Consider the following 20,407-nt stretch of genomic DNA (forward strand, 5'->3'; position numbering starts at 1 on the left):
TTTAAAAAGTAGCTCAGTACCGAGGGGTAGCTCAGGCCTGAGGTACCCCTCGGTCCTGAGCTTCCTCAGTAATAAGGCAGCCCTCAGTCCAGGTGGGCCCTTTGTTAGGGTTACTAGGCCAAGGTCGGCGGCGAGGGTCGCCACTCAAATGACGCTAAGAAAGCGGACTAAGACTATGGTAGAGTGGCGTCCACGTCCCGCCACAGTGGAAAGACGCCCACCCAGACCCTCTCCTATGGGTTTAGGTGTGCGGCCGGGAGTCCGCACCTTTGGGGGGGGGGGGGGGGGGGGGGGGTACTGTCACGCCCTGTCCTTAGTTATCTTTGTTTTCTTTATTATTTTGGTTAGGCCAGGGTGTGACATGGGTGATTTATGTGTTTCGTCTTGTCTAGGGGTTTATTAGATTTATGGGGTTGTGTTCATGTTAGGTGTCTAGGTAAGTCTATGGTTGCCTAGATTGGTTCTCAATCAGAGGATATATATAGAGGAGGTACCAGTACAGAGTCAATATACAGGAGGTACCAGTACCGAGTCAATGTGGAGACTATATACGGGGGGTACCAGTACAGAGTCAATGTGGAGACTATATACAGGAGGTACCAGTACAGAGTCAATGTGGAGGCTATATACCGGAGGTACCAGTACAGAGTCAATATACAGGAGGTGCCAGTACCGAGTCAATGTGGAGACTATATACAGGGGGTACCAGTACAGAGTCAATGTGGAGGCTATATACAGGAGGTACCAGTACCGAGTCAATGTGGAGACTATATACAGGGGGTACCAGTACAGAGTCAATGTGGAGGCTATATACAGGAGGTACCAGTACCGAGTCAATGTGGAGACTATATACAGGGGGTACCAGTACAGAGTCAATGTGGAGGCTATATACAGGAGGTACCAGTACCGAGTCAATGTGGAGGCTATATACAGGGGGTACCAGTACAGAGTGGAGGCTATACAAGGGATGTTTACATACACTTAGGTTGGAGTCATTAAAACTCGGTTTTCAACCACTCCACAAATGTCTTGTTGACAAACTATAGTATATGCAAGTATAAACACCATGGGACCACACAGCCGTCATACCGCTCAGGAAGGAGACTTGTTCTGTCTCCTAGAGATCAACATACGTTGGTGCGAAAAGTGCAAACCAGTCCCAGAACAACAGCAAAGGACCTTGTGAAGATGCTGGAGGAAACAGGTACAAAAATATCTATATTCATAGTAAAAATGAGTCCTATATCAACGTAACCTGAAAGGCCGCTCAGCAAGGAAGAAGCCACTGAAGAAGGGCCTTGGCTAGGGATGTATCCTTGTTTTGAATCCCAGCCACCATAGGAGGCCTTTTGCCTTTTGGTTGGCCGCCGTTGTAAATAAGAATTTGTTCTTAACTGACTTGCCAAGTTAAATAAAGGTTCAATAATAAATTAATTAAATAAAAATAAAGTACAGAGAGATAATTGATGAAAACCTGCTCCAGAGCACGCAGGACCTCAGACTGGGGCAAAGGTTCACCTTCCAACAGGACAACAACCCTAAGCACACAGACAAAGGACAACGCAGAAGTGGCTTCGGGACAAGTCTCTGAATGTCCTTGTGTGGCCCAGCCAGAGCCTGGACTTGAACCCGATCGAACATCTCTGGAGAGACCTGAAAATAGCTGTGCAGCGACGCTCCCCATCCAACCTGACAGAGGTTGAGAGGATCTGCAGAGAAGAATGGGAAAAAATACAGGTGTGCCAAGCTTGTTCCTGTTAAGACACCTGGCCAGCTGAGTGCAGGTGGGCTCTCCTGTCAACATGAGGCTCCTGTTGCAGCCCTCAAGGGCACATTGACAGATTTTCCACCTAGTCCTCTCTGGGATTCAAACAAGGGATCTTTCAGTTACTGGCCCAACACTGTTAACCGCTAGGCTACCTGCAGCAGGAGCCCCATGTTGACAGGAGAGCCCACCTGCATTCAGCTGGTCAGGGGCAGTGGTGCCCTGTAAGTAACAAATGTATCACTATCAGAAAGGTGTATTATGACATCAGATAGAACTACTCAGACATTCCAAATATCACTTGATTATCAGAGGGGTGAATTATGACATCATATAGAACTACTCAGACATTCCAAATCAGGCTTCATCCACATCATGAAGGTGGATATTGATCCAACCATTTCAAAAGTAATGACTGGGCTGATGGAAACAGGTTATGCCTGAACATTTTTATAAATGGCGACAGACGATATGTTAGTTCGTTTGACATGGTGGGTTGTGTCAGTAAAAATGTTTTAGTGAGAAATGGCGATGGAAACTCCTTTATGTACAAATATTTATATAATAACCATCATGTCTTAGTTAACTTGGAGTCACGTGATGATATGTTGTGTGGTCCTCCCTCTAAAACTTGGAAAACCATGTAGTTTATCAGGCTACAGATGAAATAAGTTATGAACTTCACAGGGTGGTGAAACTGTTACGGTGCGTGAATGAGGACCCAAAAGCGAATTAACGTAAACAGAGCTTCTTTAATAACAAAACAAACGTAGGCTCAGATGGACCGGCAGATTCCGACAGGACAGGACAAGGTAGCAGCAAACATGACGATAGTCTGGTTCAGGCATGAATAACACAAACAAGAATCCGACAAAGACAGAAACAAAAACAGAGAGAGATATAGAGGACTAATCAGAGGGAAAAAGGGAACAGGTGGGAAAAGGGGTGACGAGGTAGTTAGGAGGAGACAAGGAACAGCTGGGGGAAAGAGGGGGAGAAAAGGTAACCTAATAACGACCAGCAGAGGGAGACAGGGTGAAGGGAAAGGACAGAAACAAGACACAACATGACAATACATGACAGTACCCCCCCACTCACCGAGCGCCTCCTGGCGCACTCGAGGAGGAAACCTGGCGGCAACGGAGGAAATCATCGATCAGCGCACGGTCCAGCACGTCCCGAGAGGGAACCCAACTCCTCTCCTCAGGACCGTACCCCTCCCAATCTACTAGGTACTGATGACCACGGCCCCGAGGACGCATGTCCAAAATCCTACGGACCCTGTAGATGGGTGCGCCCTCGACAAGGATGGGGGGGGGGGGGGGGAAGACGAGCGGGGGCGCGAAGAACGGGCTTGACACAGGAGACATGGAAGACCGGGTGGACGCGACGAAGATGTCGCGGAAGAAGAAGTCGAACTGCGACAGGATTAATGACCTGAGCAATACGGAACGGACCAATGAACCGCGGGGTCAACTTGCGAGAAGCGGTCTTAAGGGGAAGGTTCTGAGTGGAGAGCCAAACTCTCTGACCGCGACAATATCTAGGACTCTTAGTTCTACGCTTATTAGCAGCCCTCACAGTCTGCGCCCTATAACGGAAAAGTGCAGACCTGACCCTCTTCCAGGTGCGCTCGCAACGTTGGACAAAAGCCTGAGCGGAGGGGACGCTGGACTCGGCGAACTGAGATGAGAACAGCGGAGGCTGGTACCCGAGGCTACTCTGAAAAGGAGATAGCCCGGTCGCAGACGAAGGAAGCGAGTTGTGGGCGTATTCTGCCCAGGGGAGCTGTTCTGACCAAGACGCAGGGTTGCGAAAAGAAAGACTGCGTAAGATGCGACCAATAGTCTGATTGGCCCGTTCTGCTTGACCGTTAGACTGGGGGTGAAAGCCGGAAGAGAGACTGACGGAAGCCCCAATCAAACGGCAAAACTCCCTCCAAAATTGAGACGTGAATTGCGGACCTCTGTCCGAAACGACGTCTGACGGAAGGCCATGAATTCTGAAAACATTCTCGATGATGATTTGTGCCGTCTCTTTAGCAGAAGGAAGCTTAGCAAGGGGAATAAAATGAGCCGCCTTAGAGAACCTGTCGACAACCGTAAGAATAACAGTCTTCCCCGCTGACGAAGGCAGTCCGGTGACAAAATCTAAGGCGATGTGAGACCACGGTCGAGAGGGAATGGGAAGCGGCCTGAGACGGCCGGCAGGAGGGGAGTTACCGGACTTAGTCTGCGCGCAGACCGAACAAGCAGCCACGAAGCGACGCGTGTCATGCTCCCGGGTGGGCCACCAAAAACGCTGGCGAATGGAAGCAAGCGTACCCCGAACGCCAGGGTGGCCGGCTAACTTGGCAGAGTGAGCCCACTGAAGAACGGCCAGACGAGTAGGAACGGGAACGAAAAGAAGGTTCCTAGGACAAGCGCGCGGCGACGGAGTTTGAGTGAGTGCTTGCTTTACCTGCCTCTCAATTCCCCAGACAGTCAACCCGACAACACGCCCCTCAGGGAGAATCCCCTCGGGGTCAGTGGAGGCTACTGAAGAACTGAAGAGACGAGATAAAGCATCAGGCTTGGTGTTCTTAGAGCCCGGACGATAAGAAATCACGAACTCGAAACGAGCGAAAAACAGCGCCCAGCGCGCCTGACGCGCATTAAGTCGTTTGGCAGAACGGATGTACTCAAGGTTCCTATGGTCAGTCCAAACGACAAAAGGAACGGTCGCCCCCTCCAACCACTGTCGCCATTCGCCTAGGGCTAAGCGGATGGCGAGCAGTTCGCGGTTTCCCACATCATAGTTACGTTCCGACGGCGACAGGCGATGAGAAAAATACGCGCAAGGGTGGACCTTGTCGTCAGAGAGTGAGCGCTGAGAAAGAATGGCTCCCACGCCCACCTCTGACGCGTCAACCTCGACAACGAACTGTCTAGTGACGTCAGGTGTAACAAGGATAGGTGCGGATGTAAAACGATTCTTGAGGAGATCAAAAGCTCCCTGGGCGGAAACGGACCACTTAAAGCACGTCTTGACAGAAGTAAGGGCTGTGAGAGGAGCTGCCACCTGACCGAAATTACGGATGAAACGACGATAGAAGTTCGCGAAGCCGAGAAAGCGCTGCAGCTCTACGCGTGACTTAGGGACGGGCCAATCAATGACAGCTTGGACCTTAGCGGGATCCATCTTAATGCCTTCAGCGGAAATAACAGAACCGAGAAATGTGACGGAGGAGGCATGAAAAGAGCACTTCTCAGCCTTCACAAAAAGACAATTCTCTAAAAGGCGCTGGAGGACACGTCGAACGTGCTGAACATGAATCTGGAGTGACGGTGAAAAAATCAGGATATCGTCAAGGTAAACGAAAACAAAGATGTTCAGCATGTCTCTCAGGACATCATTGACTAATGCCTGAAAGACAGCTGGAGCGTTAGCGAGGCCGAAAGGAAGAACCCGGTATTCAAAGTGCCCTAACGGAGTGTTAAACGCCGTCTTCCACTCGTCCCCCTCCCTGATGCGCACGAGATGGTAAGCGTTACGAAGGTCCAACTTAGTGAAAAACCTGGCTCCCTGCAGGATCTCGAAGGCTGAAGACATAAGAGGAAGCGGATAACGATTCTTCACTGTTATGTCATTCAGCCCTCGATAATCTATGCAGGGGCGCAGGGACCCGTCCTTCTTCTTAACAAAAAAAAACCCCGCTCCGGCGGGAGAGGAGGAGGGGACTATGGTACCGGCGGCAAGAGCTACAGACAAATAATCTTTGAGAGCCTTACGTTCGGGAGCCGACAGAGAGTATAGTCTACCCCGGGGGGGAGTGGTTCCCGGAAGGAGATCAATACTACAATCATACGACCGGTGTGGAGGAAGAGAGGTGGCCCTGGACCGACTGAACACCGTGCGCAGATCGTGATATTCCTCCGGCACCCCTGTCAAATCACCAGGCTCCTCCTGTGAAGAAGAGACAGAGGAAACAGGAGGGATAGCAGACATTAAACATTTCACATGACAAGAGACGTTCCAGGAGAGGATAGAATTACTAGACCAATTAATGGAAGGATTATGACAAACTAGCCAGGGATGGCCCAAAACAACAGGTGTAAAAGGTGAACGAAAAATTAAAAAAGAAATGGTTTCGCTATGATTACCAGAAACAGTGAGGGTTAAAGGTAGCGTCTCACGCTGAATCCTGGGGAGAGGACTACCATCCAGGGCGAACAAGGCCGTGGACTCCCTTAACTGTCTGAGAGGAATGTCATGTTCCCGAGCCCAGGTCTCGTCCATAAAACAGCCCTCCGCCCCAGAGTCTATTAAGGCACTGCAGGAAGCTGACGAACCGGTCCAGCGTAGATGGACCGACAAGGTAGTGCAGGATCTTGAAGGAGAGACAGGAGTAGTAGCGCTCACCAGTAGCCCTCCGCTTACTGATGAGCTCTGGCTTTTACTGGACATGAAGTGACAAAATGACCAGCAGAACCGCAATAGAGACAGAGGCGGTTGGTGATTCTCCGTTCCCTCTCCTTAGTCGAGATGCGGATACCTCCCAGCTGCATAGGCTCAGCACCCGAGCCGGCAGAGGAAGATGGTAGTGATGTGGAGAGGGGGGCAACGGAGAACGCGAGCTCCTTTCCACGAGCTCGGTGACGAAGATCAACCCGTCGCTCAATGCGACTAGCGAGTTCAATCAAGGAATCCACGCTGGAAGGAACCTCCCGGGAGAGAATCTCATCCTTTACCTCTGCGCGGAGACCCTCCAGAAAACGAGCGAGCAAAGCCGGCTCGTTCCAGCCACTGGAGGCAGCAAGAGTGCGAAACTCAATAGAGTAGTCTGTTATGGATCGATTACCTTGACATAGGGAAGACAGGGCCCTGGAAGCCTCCTCCCCAAAAACAGATCGATCAAAAACCCGTATCATCTCCTCCTTAAAGTCCTGATACTGGTTAGTACACTCAGCCCTTGCCTCCCAGATTGCCGTGCCCCACTCACGAGCCCGTCCAGTAAGGAGAGATATGACGTAGGCGACACGAGCAGTGCTCCTGGAGTAAGTGTTGGGCTGGAGAGAAAACACAATATCACACTGGGTGAGGAACGAGCGGCATTCAGTGGGCTCCCCAGAGTAACACGGCGGGTTATTGATTCTGGGCTCCGGAGATTCGAAAGCCCTGGAAGTGGCCGGTGGATCGAGGCGGAGATGGTGAACCTGTTCTGTGAGGTTGGAGACTTGGGTGGCCAGGGTCTCAACGGCATGTCGAGCAGCAGACAATTCCTGCTCGTGTCTGCCTAGCATCGCTCCCTGGATCTCGACGGCTGAGTGGAGAGGATCCGAAGTCGCTGGGTCCATTCTTGGTCGGATTCTTCTGTTACGGTGCGTGAATGAGGACCCAAAAGCGAATTAACGTAAACAGAGCTTCTTTAATAACAAAACAAACGTAGGCTCAGATGGACCGGCAGATTCCGACAGGACAGGACAAGGTAGCAGCAAACATGACGATAGTCTGGTTCAGGCATGAATAACACAAACAAGAATCCGACAAAGACAGAAACAAAAACAGAGAGAGATATAGAGGACTAATCAGAGGGAAAAAGGGAACAGGTGGGAAAAGGGGTGACGAGGTAGTTAGGAGGAGACAAGGAACAGCTGGGGGAAAGAGGGGGAGAAAAGGTAACCTAATAACGACCAGCAGAGGGAGACAGGGTGAAGGGAAAGGACAGAAACAAGACACAACATGACAATACATGACAGTAACTACATGTGATGAGCTTGATGCTCAATTCCAATACATTTTGAGGGTCTTAATCTGGTGACATGATGACCGATGCTTGGTTGCCATTTGACAAATAAAATAATTGCTCTCATCCATAATAATCTCATCAATCGGGTAACAATGTTTATTCAACCAGTGGGAGCGTTGTAAATGCCCCAAGGAAAGTCGAAAGAGGAACTCTTCATTGAGACAATGATAAACAGCAATCATTGGGAGAGTTGTGGTGGATATTATAAAATCAGGATCTGCTGGAGTCCAAGTCAAACCAAGATTCTTTATTTCTGAGCTCAGAGAGAATAACAGAGTTACACAGCGCAGTGTAGACAGTCTGAATTCCTGAAGCATTGGGTGATTAGCACATATCTTTATAGTTTCCTGTTCCTGGGCGGGACTTTATTCATACAAGGACACAGGTGCAAATTGGTTTGCAACACAGGATGATACTCCCAAGAACAGGAGCTTATAATACATTTCACAAGGTTAGTCACATACTCAGTTATGTGGACACACAAACAATTAACATTTTCCATTACAGAGTCTGAACATTTTCATTTCATTAAATCAGCAGTGGGCCAACAATGCAAATGTCAACAATGGAACTAATGCATCACATCCAAATATCACTTGATTATCTGTAGTGCTGGAGGAATGACACACCCAGATAAACACACAGAGTTTAAAAAAAGGACAATTTAAAACAAGGAACCTGATCTCCTTTATATTCAAACTGACAGACTCCATATTCACTTCATGTTTTCTAATAAAAACAAACAAATATATGTTTGAGTATACCCTGTACCATTTAATTGCATATGGTAAAGACAGGTAAACACATTGTCAGTCAACAATATAAGACAACGGGAGCACTGTGTATGTTCTCTGATGAATTTTAAGTCAATGTGATGTGAAATATCAACATACACGCTAAGATAAGTAATATCTCTCTCCTGTGTGGATTCTCTAATGACGTTTAAATCACTTATGAGTAATATGTTTTCCCACAGTCTGAGCTTTTCTAAGCCTTCTCCTCTGTGTGTAGTCTAATGTGTTCTTTCAGGCTTCCTAAATGGGCAAAAGCTTTGCACCCTGGGAGGAGTGGTAAGGCTTCTCTCCTGTGTGTAATCTCTCGTGTTGGTTCAGGCATGCTTTCCGGCCGAAACGCTTTCCACACTGGGAGCAGTGGTAAGGCTTCTCTCCTGTGTGGATTCTCTCGTGTTGGTTCAGGAATGCATTTCGGCTGAAACTCTTTCCACACTGGGAGCAGTGGTAAGGCTTCTCTCCCGTGTGTATTCTCTCGTGTTGTTTCAGCTCCACCGAACGGACGAAACACTTTCCACATTGGGAGCAGTGGTAAGGCTTCTCTCCTGTGTGTATTCTCTCATGTTTTTTCAGGTGTCCTCTCCTATTGAAACACTTTCCACATTGGGAGCAGTGGTAAGGCTTCTCTCCTGTGTGTATTCTCTCGTGTTGGTTCAGGCATGCTTTCCGGCTGAAACTCTTTCCACACTGGGAGCAGTGGTAAGGCTTCTCTCCTGTGTGTATTCTCTCATGTATTTTCAGCTCCCCCGAACGGACAAAACTCTTTCCACACTGGGAGCAGTGGTAAGGCTTCTCTCTCGTGTGTATTCTCTCATGTTGTTTCATGTTTACTCTCTGGTTGAAACACTTTCCACAGTGGGAGCAGTGGTGTCGTCTTGCTAGTTTGGACGTCCCTGGCTCTGGTTCCTCCGAGTCTGGCCTTTCTCCTGCCAAAGACAGTGTTATTTTTAAATAGAGACCCGAATGAAACCACATGATAAAACAACCTTGCTACGAGGGTAAATCCTAAATCAGATCTCTCAATAACCCGAGGCCAGTTTTAAAAATCTTAGTGTGATTTTAAAACAAATGTAGAGCTTCCTGGTAATTACTGATATGTTTACATTACTTATTTTATTCATCCTGTTTTAAAAGTCAGAACACAAAAACCTGGACAGTTCTAGGACACTGAAGACACAGACGTCGCTGGATCCCAATCAGCAGGTGGTTCTAAATATATAACTTTCATAGCTGTATGATACAGAATGTGACCTACACACTTCCTTAAACATAAAATAACTAAAGAAGTAATTTTGTGTGGAAGTCCAAAACTTGTTTTTACGTCGAAGTTACAAAGCACATCAGTAACATCTCCCCGCTCGACCAATTTCTTATTTAGACATTCACAGATTTTCAACATTTTGATTATCGCTGATGTCATATTTTGGGTAAATGTTCCTAAAACTGATAGTAACAACAAAAAACAAAAATATAAACGCAACATGTAAAGTGTTGGATGTTTCATGAGCATCACTGTTAGTCAACATTTATTCTTTGCCAAGATAATCCATCCACCTGACAGGTGTGGCATATCAAGAAGCTGATTGAAGAGCTTGGTTATTACACAAGTGCACCTTGTGCTGGGGATAATAAAAGGCTACTCGAAAATGTGCAGTTTGATCACACAACAATGCCACAGGTCTCTGAGGGAGCGGGCAATTGGCATGCTGACTGCAGGAATGTCCACTGGAGCTGTTGTCAGGGAATTGAATGTACAGTACCAGTCAAAAGGTTGGACTCACCTACTCATTCAAGGGTTTTTCTTTATTTTTTACTATTTTCTACATTGTAGAATAATAAAGACTTCAAAATTATTAAACAAACACATGGAATCATGTAGTAACCACAAGTGTTAAATCAAAATATATATTTTATTATTTAAAAGTTGCCACCCTTGCTTTCTCTCAACCAGCTTCACCTGGAATCCTTTTCCAACAGTCTTGTAGGCATTCCCACATATGCTGAGAACTTGTAGGCCACTTTCCCTTCACCTCTGCGATCCAACTCATCCCAAACCATCTTGATTTGGTTGAGGTCGGGGGATTGTGTAGGCCAGGTCAGATTGAATCCATGAGCTGACAAGGTAAAACTCTGTCGTTCTGCCCCTGAACAAGGCAGTCCTAGGCCGTCATTGAAAAAAATAATTTGCTCTTAACTGACTTGCCTAGTTAAATAAAGGTTACATTTGAAAAAAAAACTCTTTATCCACAATACAGCAGGGGGTGTAAAAGCCATACGTTTTTTTCAGCAGCAGACTACGATCGATAATGTCAAAAGCCACACTGAGTCAAACAAAACAGCCCCAACAATATTTTTATCATCAATTTCTCTCAGCCAATCAGTCATTTGTAAGTGCTGTGCTTGTTGAATGAACTTCCCTATAAGCTAAAAGTCTATATTTGTTTACTGTAAAATAGCATTGTATCTGGTCAAACACCATTTTTTAGGGTTGGTAACAGGCTGATTGGTCGGCTATTTAAGCCAGTAAAGGGAGCTTTACTATTCTTGGGGAGTGGAATGACTTTAGCTTCCCTCCAAGCCTGAGGGAACACACTTTCTAGTGGGCTTAAATTTAAGATAATGCTAATAGAACTGGCAATATCGGCTGCTATTATCCTCAATCCACGTTGTCAGACACCAGTAACATGTCATTGTTGATTTTTTTCCAAAAATTGCATCAAAGGAGTTCCAAAGCTTTTTACAATCATTCTTCGTGTAATTCATAGTGTAGTTTCTACGTTTTACTCAGTTTAGTCACATGATTTCTCAATTTGCAATAGGTTTGCCAATCAGTTATTCAGCCAGACCTATATGCCATCTCTTTTGCCTCCCTCTTCATCATACCATTTTTAAATTCCTCATCAATCCACGTGGTTTTAACAGTTTTTACAGTCATTTTCTTAATGGGTGCTGCTTATTAGTAACTGGGATAAGCAATTTCATAAACGTGTCAAGGGCAGCGTCTGGTTGCTCGTCATTACACACCACGGACCAACAAATATTGTTTCCATTGTTGGAATCGGCCAAACTTGGAACATGGAGACATTAAAGAAGTGATAGGAAGTGAAAGAGACTGGGTGTTATGTCAGAAGTTAATGGTTCTCTGAAGAAAGACAGGTGGCTTCGGAATGTGTTGGGTGGACGAGAGGAGAGCAAAGTGTGAAACAGGGGAGACGAACATCTGTGGATTAGATGAAGGAGGGGTTGAGGTCAGGACAGATTCTCATCAGGGAGATAAAGGTCTGGTATCCTGTTACTCTCTTCCTGTGGAACCATAAGATGTAAGGATTGGAGAGAAGGAGTGTCTTAAGTGCGACATATATCTGGATGGAACAAACGTTGGGTTGTCTGAATTACAGAGGTACAGAACCTTTGGGAATAATTCAACTTGGTTAAAGCTTCTCTAGTGTCCGTGAGTTATTTACTGTGAAAAAAAACAACATAATAACATCAACAACATAGGAATCACCACAAACAATTGTATGACCTCTTATAAAGAACATTAGGCCCAGCCTATTGGACTTTGGTTGTCCTAGATATGACTACTATATTGTGATCACAACAGCCGATGAATTTGGATACTGCTTTCAAACACATTTCTGCAGCAATAGTAAAGATATGATCAAAATATGTTGATGATTCAATTTCTGTACTGTTTGTAACTACCCTGGTAGGTTGATTGATAAACTGAACCAAGTTTATGGAATGTTTTTGTAAAACAAGCACCTTACATTAGGTCATCTTGAAACTTTCCCTCTAAAGCTAACTTTCATCAAGGTTTTATATGGTCTATCGGTTTCTCTCTTTTCATTGGCCGAATCCTTTTTCAGTGTTATGATATTCATTACATCCATATACACTACTCTATCTTCCTGTCAACTAACAGAACTCTGCTGGTTGTCCTGGTAACAGATACCAGTGGGCAGATCTATTTATTTGTTCAAACTGAACTACAGCACTTACTTTGATGTGTCAAATCTGATCCTTTCTTCTCTTCTCCTCCTCTCACAGTTCCACTCAGCCCTGTTGTTTTCCTGCAGTCCACCAGCAGCACAGACAACCTCTTCATACCCAGCAGTAAGGTGTTTCCGGGAGAGGCATGACACGGGGACTCCGGGAGAGAGGAAGGGCTAGCGTTGTCCTGGTAACCATAAAGAGGAGACACAGACACATACCATTATGGATGCTGATGTCACTGTTGTCATAAACTGCTTTACAGAAACACAGCCCAGACCCAGATAGAGCAAGCTGTATGCTAGACCAGACCAAGCTGTACCATCTGGTGTTCTGATCTGGAGAGACTCTTCTCTGCCTCGTCAGCATCAGGATGTTGAGTCTCCCCAGAGGATCCACGATAGTCATGTCTCTCTCCTGTGTTAACGAGAACATCAAACAGATGGTGAACTTATTACCATCATCAATTATTACTGTCTATTACAGTCATAGGGTCTTATCAGAGGCATTAATATCTCTAAATTAATTGGGTGCCTTTTGTGTCCCTTTGATATTTTAAGTATAAATTATGCTCCATTATTACATTTTAAAAGCCTGTTATATATAATTAAATCTAATTTAAAAGTCCCAAAAATATATGTAGCAATGGCAGATTGACCCTTTAACAATTTATATAGTACTGAACATCACATTGAAGTGAAGAACTTAAGTAGAATGCCCCTTAAAACCACACATTAGTTCAACAACTGCATAGTTTGTGCCCCTGTTTTTAAGACAATACTCACTGGTGTTAATGAGATATTCTGTCTCCTCCTCTTTCACTCCCAAAACGTCTTCCTCCTTCACCTTTACTGAGATATAAGCTTTTAGAGAGGAAGAGGATGCTTTCTCTTCTTTCCCTATAACAGCCTCCTCTTCCATTCTGAAAGGTTCTTTCTCTCCTTTCACTGTAATATCCTCCTCTTCGTCTTTCACGACAATGTTCAGCGGCAGAGCATCTTTCTCTCCTTTCACTGTAATATCCTCCTCTTCGTCTTTCACGACAATGTTCAGCGGCAGAGCATCTTTCTCTCCTTTCACTGTAATATCCTCCTCTTCATCTTTCACGACAATGTTCAGCGCCAGAGCTTCTTTCTCCGGACAGCAGACATCCACTTCTTTAGCAGGGGGTGAGTAGTTTAATGAGCTCATGGTCAGGGATGTTAGCTAGCTAGTTAGCATTAGCGAATAGCCTAGTGCTAGGCTCAGTATCAATCTTTAACAAATTTGCAAATTGAACAAGCAAATTAGGTTCAAGTTAACGTCAACTGAAATGTGTTTTAAACACTGCGATTAGCTAATGCACATTAACATGGTCTAAAACGTAAATCTGTAAGTTTTATGTTGTCTAGCAAGCTATCGAGGTGGTTGAAAGAGTTGGCGCCTTGTTGTTCTTGAAGAAGCGTCCCGTCCAGTCCATTATACGTCACGCAAGAAGCATCACCTGAAAGACGCTCGTCGCCATCTGCTGGCTGGAGTGGGTAACGCAGTTTGGAAACAATAGTTACAACACTTTTTGTATTGGAAAGAACGTCATAATTATTTAACAATTAGCTGATATATTTTCTCTTTCGTCATACAACTACTACTTTCCTGTACACAGACGTAAAAGCGTAATATGAATATGTAGATGATGAATAAATACTTCTATGAATAGGTAGTGTGTTAATACACATTTTCTCTGTTAATTTTTTACACAAATTATCAATGAACCTACTAGGTACCTCCCCAAAGCCTTAAACACGGGCACCCTCATAGATATCATCCTAACCAACTTACCCTCTAAATACACCTCTGCTGTTATCAACCAAGATCTCAGCGATCACTGCCTCATTGCCTGCATCCGTAATGGGTCAGCGGTCAAACGACCTCCACTCATCACTGTCAAACGCTCCCTGAAACACTTCAGCGAGCAGGCCTTTCTAATCGACCTGGCCGGGGTATCCTGGAAGGATATTGATCTCATCCCGTCAGTAGAGGATGCATGGGTATTTTTTTTTAAATGCCTTCCTAATCATCTTAAATAAACATGCCCCATTCAAGAAATTTAGAACCAGGAACAGATATAGCCCTTGGTTCTCCCCAGACCTGACTGCCCTTAACCAACACAAAAACATCCTATGGCGTTCTGCATTAGCATCGAACAGCCCCCGTGATATGCAGCTGTTCAGGGAAGCTAGAAACCATTATACACAGGCAGTTAGAAAAGCCAAGGTTAGCTTTTTCAAGCAGAAATTTGCTTCCTGCAACACTAACTCAAAAAAGTTCTGGAACACTGTAAAGTCCATGGAGAATAAGAACACCTCCTTCCTACTGCCCACTGCACTGAAGATAGGAAACACTGTCACCACTGATAAATCCACCATAATTGAGAATTTCAATAAGCATTTTTCTATGGCTGGCCATGCTTTCCACCTGGCTACTCCTACCCCGGTCAACAGCACTGCACCCCCCACAGCAACTCGCCCAAGCCTTCCCCATTTCTCTTTCTCCCAAATCCAGTCAGCTGATGTTCTGACAGAGCGGCAAAATCTGGACCCCTACAAATCAACCCGGGCTAGACAATCTGGACCCTTTCTTTCTAAAATTATCTGCCGAAATTGTTGCCACCCCTATTACTAGCCTGTTCAACCTCTCTTTCGTGTCGTCTGACATTCCCAAAGATTGGAAAGTAGCTGCGGTCATCCCCCTCTTCAAAGGGGGGGACACTCTTGACCCAAACTGCTACAGACCTTAATCTATCCTACCTTGTCTTTCTAAGGTCTTTGAAAGCAAAGTCAACCAACAGATTACCGACCATTTTGAATCTCACCATACCTTTTCTGCTATGCAATCTGGTTTCAGAGCTGGTCATGGGTGCACCTCAGCCACGCTCAAGATCCTAAACGGTATCTTAACCGCCATTGATAAGAAACATTACTGTGCAGCCGTATTCATTGATCTGGCCAAGGCTTTCAACTCTGTCAATCACCACATCCTCATCGGCAGACTCAACAGCCTTGGTTTCTCAAATAATTGCCTCGCCTGGTTCACCAACTACTTCTCTGATAGAGTTCAATGTGTAAAATCGGAGGGTCTGCTGTCCGGACCTCTGGCAGTCTCTATGGGGGTGCCACAGGGTTCAATTGTTGGACCGACTCTCTTCTCTGTATACATCAATGATGTCGCTCTTGCTGCTGGTGAGTCTCTGATCCACCTCTACGCAGACAACATCATTCTGTATACTTCTGGCCCTTCTTAGGACACTGTGTTAACAACCCTCCAGGCAAGCTTCAATGCCATACAACTCTCCTTCCGTGGCCTCCAATTGCTCTTATATACAAGTAAAACTAAATGCATGCTCTTCAACCGATCGCTGCCTGCACCTGCCCGCCTGTCCAACATCACTACTCTGGACGGCTCTGACTTAGAATACGTGGACAACTACAAATACCTAGGTGTCTGGTTAGACTGTAAACTCTCCTTCCAGACCCACATCAAACATCTCCAATCCAGAGTTAAATCTAGAATTGGCTTCCTATTTCGCAACAAAGCATCCTTCACTCATGCTGCCAAACATACCCTTGTAAAACTGACCATCCTACCAATCCTCGACTTCGGTGATGTCATTTACAAAATAGCCTCCAATACCCTACTCAACAAATTGGATGCAGTCTATCACAGTGCAATCTGTTTTGTCACCAAAGCCCCATATACTACCCACCATTGCAACCTGTACGCTCTCGTTGGCTGGCCCTCGCTTCATACTCGTTGCCAAACCCACTGGCTCCATGTCATCTACAAGATCCTGCTATGTAAAGTCCCCCCTTATCTCATCTCGCTGGTCACCATAGCATCACCCACCTGTAGCACGCCCTCCAGCAGGTATATCTTTCTGGTCACCCCCAAAACCAATTATTTCTTTGGCTGCCTCTCCTTCCAGTTCTCTGCTACCAATGACTGGAACGAACTACAAAAATCTCTGAAATTGGAAACACTTATCTCCCTCACTAGCTTTAAGCACCAACTGTCAGAGCAGCTCACAGATTACTGCACCTGTACATAGCCCACCTATAATTTAAGGCCAAACAACTACCTCTTTCCCTACTATATTTATTTTATTTATTTTGCTCCTTTGCACCCCATTATTTTTATTTCTACTTTGCACATTCTTCCACTGCAAATCTACCATTCCAGTGTTTTACTTGCTATATTGTATTTACTTTGCCACCATGGCCTTCTTGCCTTTACCTCCCTTATCTCACCTCATTTGCTCACATCGTATATAGACTTGTTTATACTGTATTATTGACTGTATGTTTGTTTTACTTTGGTGTAACTCTGTCCTTGTATGTGTCGAACTGCTTTGCTTTATCTTGGCCAGGTCTCAACTTGCCTACCTGGTTAAATAAAGGTGAAATAAAATAAAAAGTGTATCTATGATAAAAAATGACAGACCTCTACATGCTTTGTAAGTAGGAAACACTGCCGATTTTGCAGGCTATCAAATACTTGTTCTCCCCACTGTATAGCCATATTATAAAGTATGAAAAGGCTTGTTCGTTCACATGTCATGAATTCACTATGACATGATATTTGTATACGTTTTGTTAGACTTTTATTATGTAATAGATCATATGGGTTGAAAAGTGTTTCATTAGAAAAGTATGAAAATCAAATTAAATATTATTATTCACAACCGGTGTAGACCTTAGTGAAATGCTTACTTACAAGCCCTTAACCAACAATGCAGTTAAGAAAAATACTTGTAAAGTACAAAAAAAAGTCCCTCTGACACCGCCTGCTATAGAAGTCCTGAGTGGCAGGAAGCTTGGCCCTAGTGATGTACTGGGCCGTATGCACTGCCCTCTGTAGTGCATTGCGGCCAGAGGCCGAGCAGTTGCCAAACCAGGCAGTGATGCAATCAGTCAGGATGCTCTCGATGGTGCAGCTGTAGAACGTTTTGAGGATCTGAGGACCCATGACAAATCTTTTCAGTATCCTCAGGGGAATAGGTTTTGTCATGCCCTCTTCATGACTGTCTTGGTGTGCTTGGACCATGACAGTTTGTTGGTGATGCGTACACCAAGGAACTTGAAACTCTCAACCTGCTCCACTACAGCTCTGTCAATGAGAATGGGGCATGCTTGGTCCTCCTTTTCCTGTAGTCCACAATCATCTCCTTTATCTTGATCACATTGAGGGACTGGTTGCTGTCCTGGCACCACACGACCAGGTCTCTGACCTCCTCCCTGTAGGCTTTGTTGTTGTTGTCAGTGATCAGGCCTGATGACACTGTTCAATGATGGCGTTGGAGTCGTGTCTGGCCTTGCAGTCATGAGTGAACAGGGAGTACAGGAGGGGGCTGAGCATGCACCCCTGAGGGGCTCCCCGTGATGAGGAGCAGCGTGGCAGATGTGTTGTTACTTACTCTTACCACCTGGGGGTGGCTCATCAAGAAGTCCAGGATCTAGATGCAGAGGGAGATGTTTAGTCCCAGGTTCCTAAGCTTAAAGATGAGCTTTGAGGGCACTATGGTGTTGAAAGCGGAGCTGTAGTCAATGAATAGCATTCTCACTTCTTTTTTTTATCTAGGCAAGTCAGTTAAAGAACAAATTCTTATTTACAATGACAGCCTATGAAAGTGGGTTAACTGCCATGTTCACGGGTAGAAAGACAGATTTTTACCTTGTTAGCTCAGAGATTCAATCTAGCACCTTTACGGTTACTGGCACAATTTTCTAACCACCTGCCGCCTCTACAGTCATGGCCAAAAGTTTTGAGAATGACACAAATATTAATTTCCACAAAGTTTACTGCTTCAGTGTCTTTAGATATTTTTGTCAGATGTTACTATGGAATAGTGAAGTATAATTACAAGCATTTCATAAGTGTCAAAGGCTTTTATTGACAATTACATGAAGTTGATGCAAAGAGTCAATATTTGCAGTGTTGACCCTTCTTTTTCAAGACCTCTGCAATCCACCCTGGCATGCTGTCAATTAACGTCTGGGCCACATCCTGACTGATGGCAGCCCATTCTTGCATAATCAATGCTTGGAGTTTGTCAGAATTTGTGGGTTTTCGTTTGTCCACCCGCCTCTTGAGGATTGAACACCAGTGCTCAATGGGATTAAGGTCTGGGGAGTTTCCTGACCCTGGACCCAAAATATCGATGTTCTGTTCCCCGAGCCACTTAGATATCACTTTTGCCTTATGGCAAGGTCATGCTGGAAAAGCCATTGTTCATCACCAAACTGTTCCTTGATGGTTGGGAGAAGTTGCTCTCGGAGGATGTGTTGGTACCATTCTTTATTCATGGCTGTGTTCTGAGGAAAATGTTTGAGTGAACCCACACCCTTGGCTGAGAAGCAACCCCACACTTGAATGGTCTCAGGATGCTTTACTGTTGGCATGACACAGGGTTGATGGTAGCGCTCACCTTGTCTTCTCCAGACAAGCTTTTTTCCGGATGCCCCAAACAATCGTAAATGGGATTCATGAGAGAAAATGACTTTACCCCAGTCCTCAGCAGTCCAATCCCTGTACCTTTTGCAAAACATCAGTCTGTCCCTGATGTTTTTCCTGGAGAGAAGAGGCTTCTTTGCTGCCCTTCTTGACAACAGGCCATCCTCCAAAAGTCTTCGCCTCACTGTGCGTGCAGATGCACTCACACCTGCCTGCTGCCCACACACCTGCCTGCTGCCCTCACACCTGCCTGCTGCCATTCCTGAGCAAGCTCTGTACTGATGGTGCCCCGATCCCGCAGCTGAATCAACTTTAGGAGACGGTCCTGGAGCTTGCTGGACTTTCTTGGGCGCCCTGAAGCCTTCTTCACAACAATTGAACCGCTCTCCTTGAAGTTCTTGATGATCCGATAAATGGTTGATTTAGGTGCAATCTTACTGGCAGCAATATCCTTGCCTGTGAAGCCCTTTTTGTGCAAAGCAATGATGACGGCACGTGTTTCCTTGCAGGTAACCATCGTTGACAGAGGAAGAACAATGATTCCAAGCACCACCCTCCTTTTGAAGCTTCCAGTCTGTTATTCTGGAAGAATTTGTTCTTAACTGACTTGCCTAGTTAAATAAACGTAAAAAATGAATTAAAAATTAAAAATTCGAACTCAATCAGCATGACAGAGTGATCTCCAGCTTTGTCCTCGTCAACACTCACACCTGTGTTAACGAGAGAATCACTGACATGATGTCAGCTGGTCCTTTTGTGGCAGGGCTGAAATGCAGTGGAAATGTTTTGGGGGGATTCAGTTCATTTGAATGGCAAAGAGGGACTTTGCAATTAATTGCAATTCATCTGATCACTCTTCATAAGATTCTGGAGTATCTTCAAATTGCCGTCATACAAACGGAGGCAGCAGACTTTGTGAAAATTAATATTTGTATCAATCTCAAAAAGTTTGGCCACGACTGTACATAGGTATTCCTTTTGTCCAGATGTGAAAGGGCAGTGTTGAGTGCAATAGAGATTGCATCATTTGTGGATCTGTTGGGGCGGTATGCAAATTAGAGTGGGTCTCTGAACTTATGAAACCAAGATTAAACTCTTTGGCCTGAATGCCAAGCGTTAGGTCTGGAAGAAACCTGGCACGATTCCTACGGTGAAGCGTGGTGGTGGCAACATCATGGTGTGGGGATGTTTTTCAGCGGCAGGGACTGGGAGACTAGTCAGGATCGAGGGAAAGATGAACGGAGCAAAGTACAGAGAGATAATTGATGAAAACCTGCTCAAGAGCACTCAGGACCTCAGACTGGGGCAAAGGTTCATCTTCCAACAGGACAAAGACCCTAAGCACACAGCGAAGACAACATAGAAGTGGCTTTGGGACAAGTCTGATTGTCCTTGAGTGGCCCTGCCAGAATCCGGATTTTAATCCGATCGAACAACTCTGAAGAAATCCTGAAAATAGCTGCGCAGTGACGCTCTCCATCCAACCTGACAGATCTTGAGAGGATCTGCAGAGAAGAATGGGAGAAACTCCACAAATACAGATGTGCCAAGATTGTAGTGTCATACCCAAGGTGGCTTGAGGCT

The 20,407-nt window shown here is 45.4% G+C and overlaps 1 protein-coding gene across 1 annotated transcript in view; it reads right to left on the bottom strand.

Moving 5' to 3' along the window:
- Window positions 1-8,465: 8,465 nt before the first annotated feature.
- The window catches only part of LOC118947604 (zinc finger protein 420-like), a 32,199-nt gene continuing 20,257 nt past the window's right edge, over window positions 8,466-20,407 (bottom strand). The window contains exon 4 of the mRNA XM_036972532.1: window positions 8,466-9,334. Within this exon, the coding sequence (XP_036828427.1) occupies window positions 8,588-9,334 (747 nt within the window). The 3' untranslated portion in view covers window positions 8,466-8,587. The remainder of the gene's footprint in view (window positions 9,335-20,407) is intronic.

This window comes from Oncorhynchus mykiss, unplaced genomic scaffold, assembly GCF_013265735.2.
Source record: "Oncorhynchus mykiss isolate Arlee unplaced genomic scaffold, USDA_OmykA_1.1 un_scaffold_173, whole genome shotgun sequence".
Taxonomy (NCBI): Eukaryota; Metazoa; Chordata; class Actinopteri; order Salmoniformes; family Salmonidae; genus Oncorhynchus; species Oncorhynchus mykiss.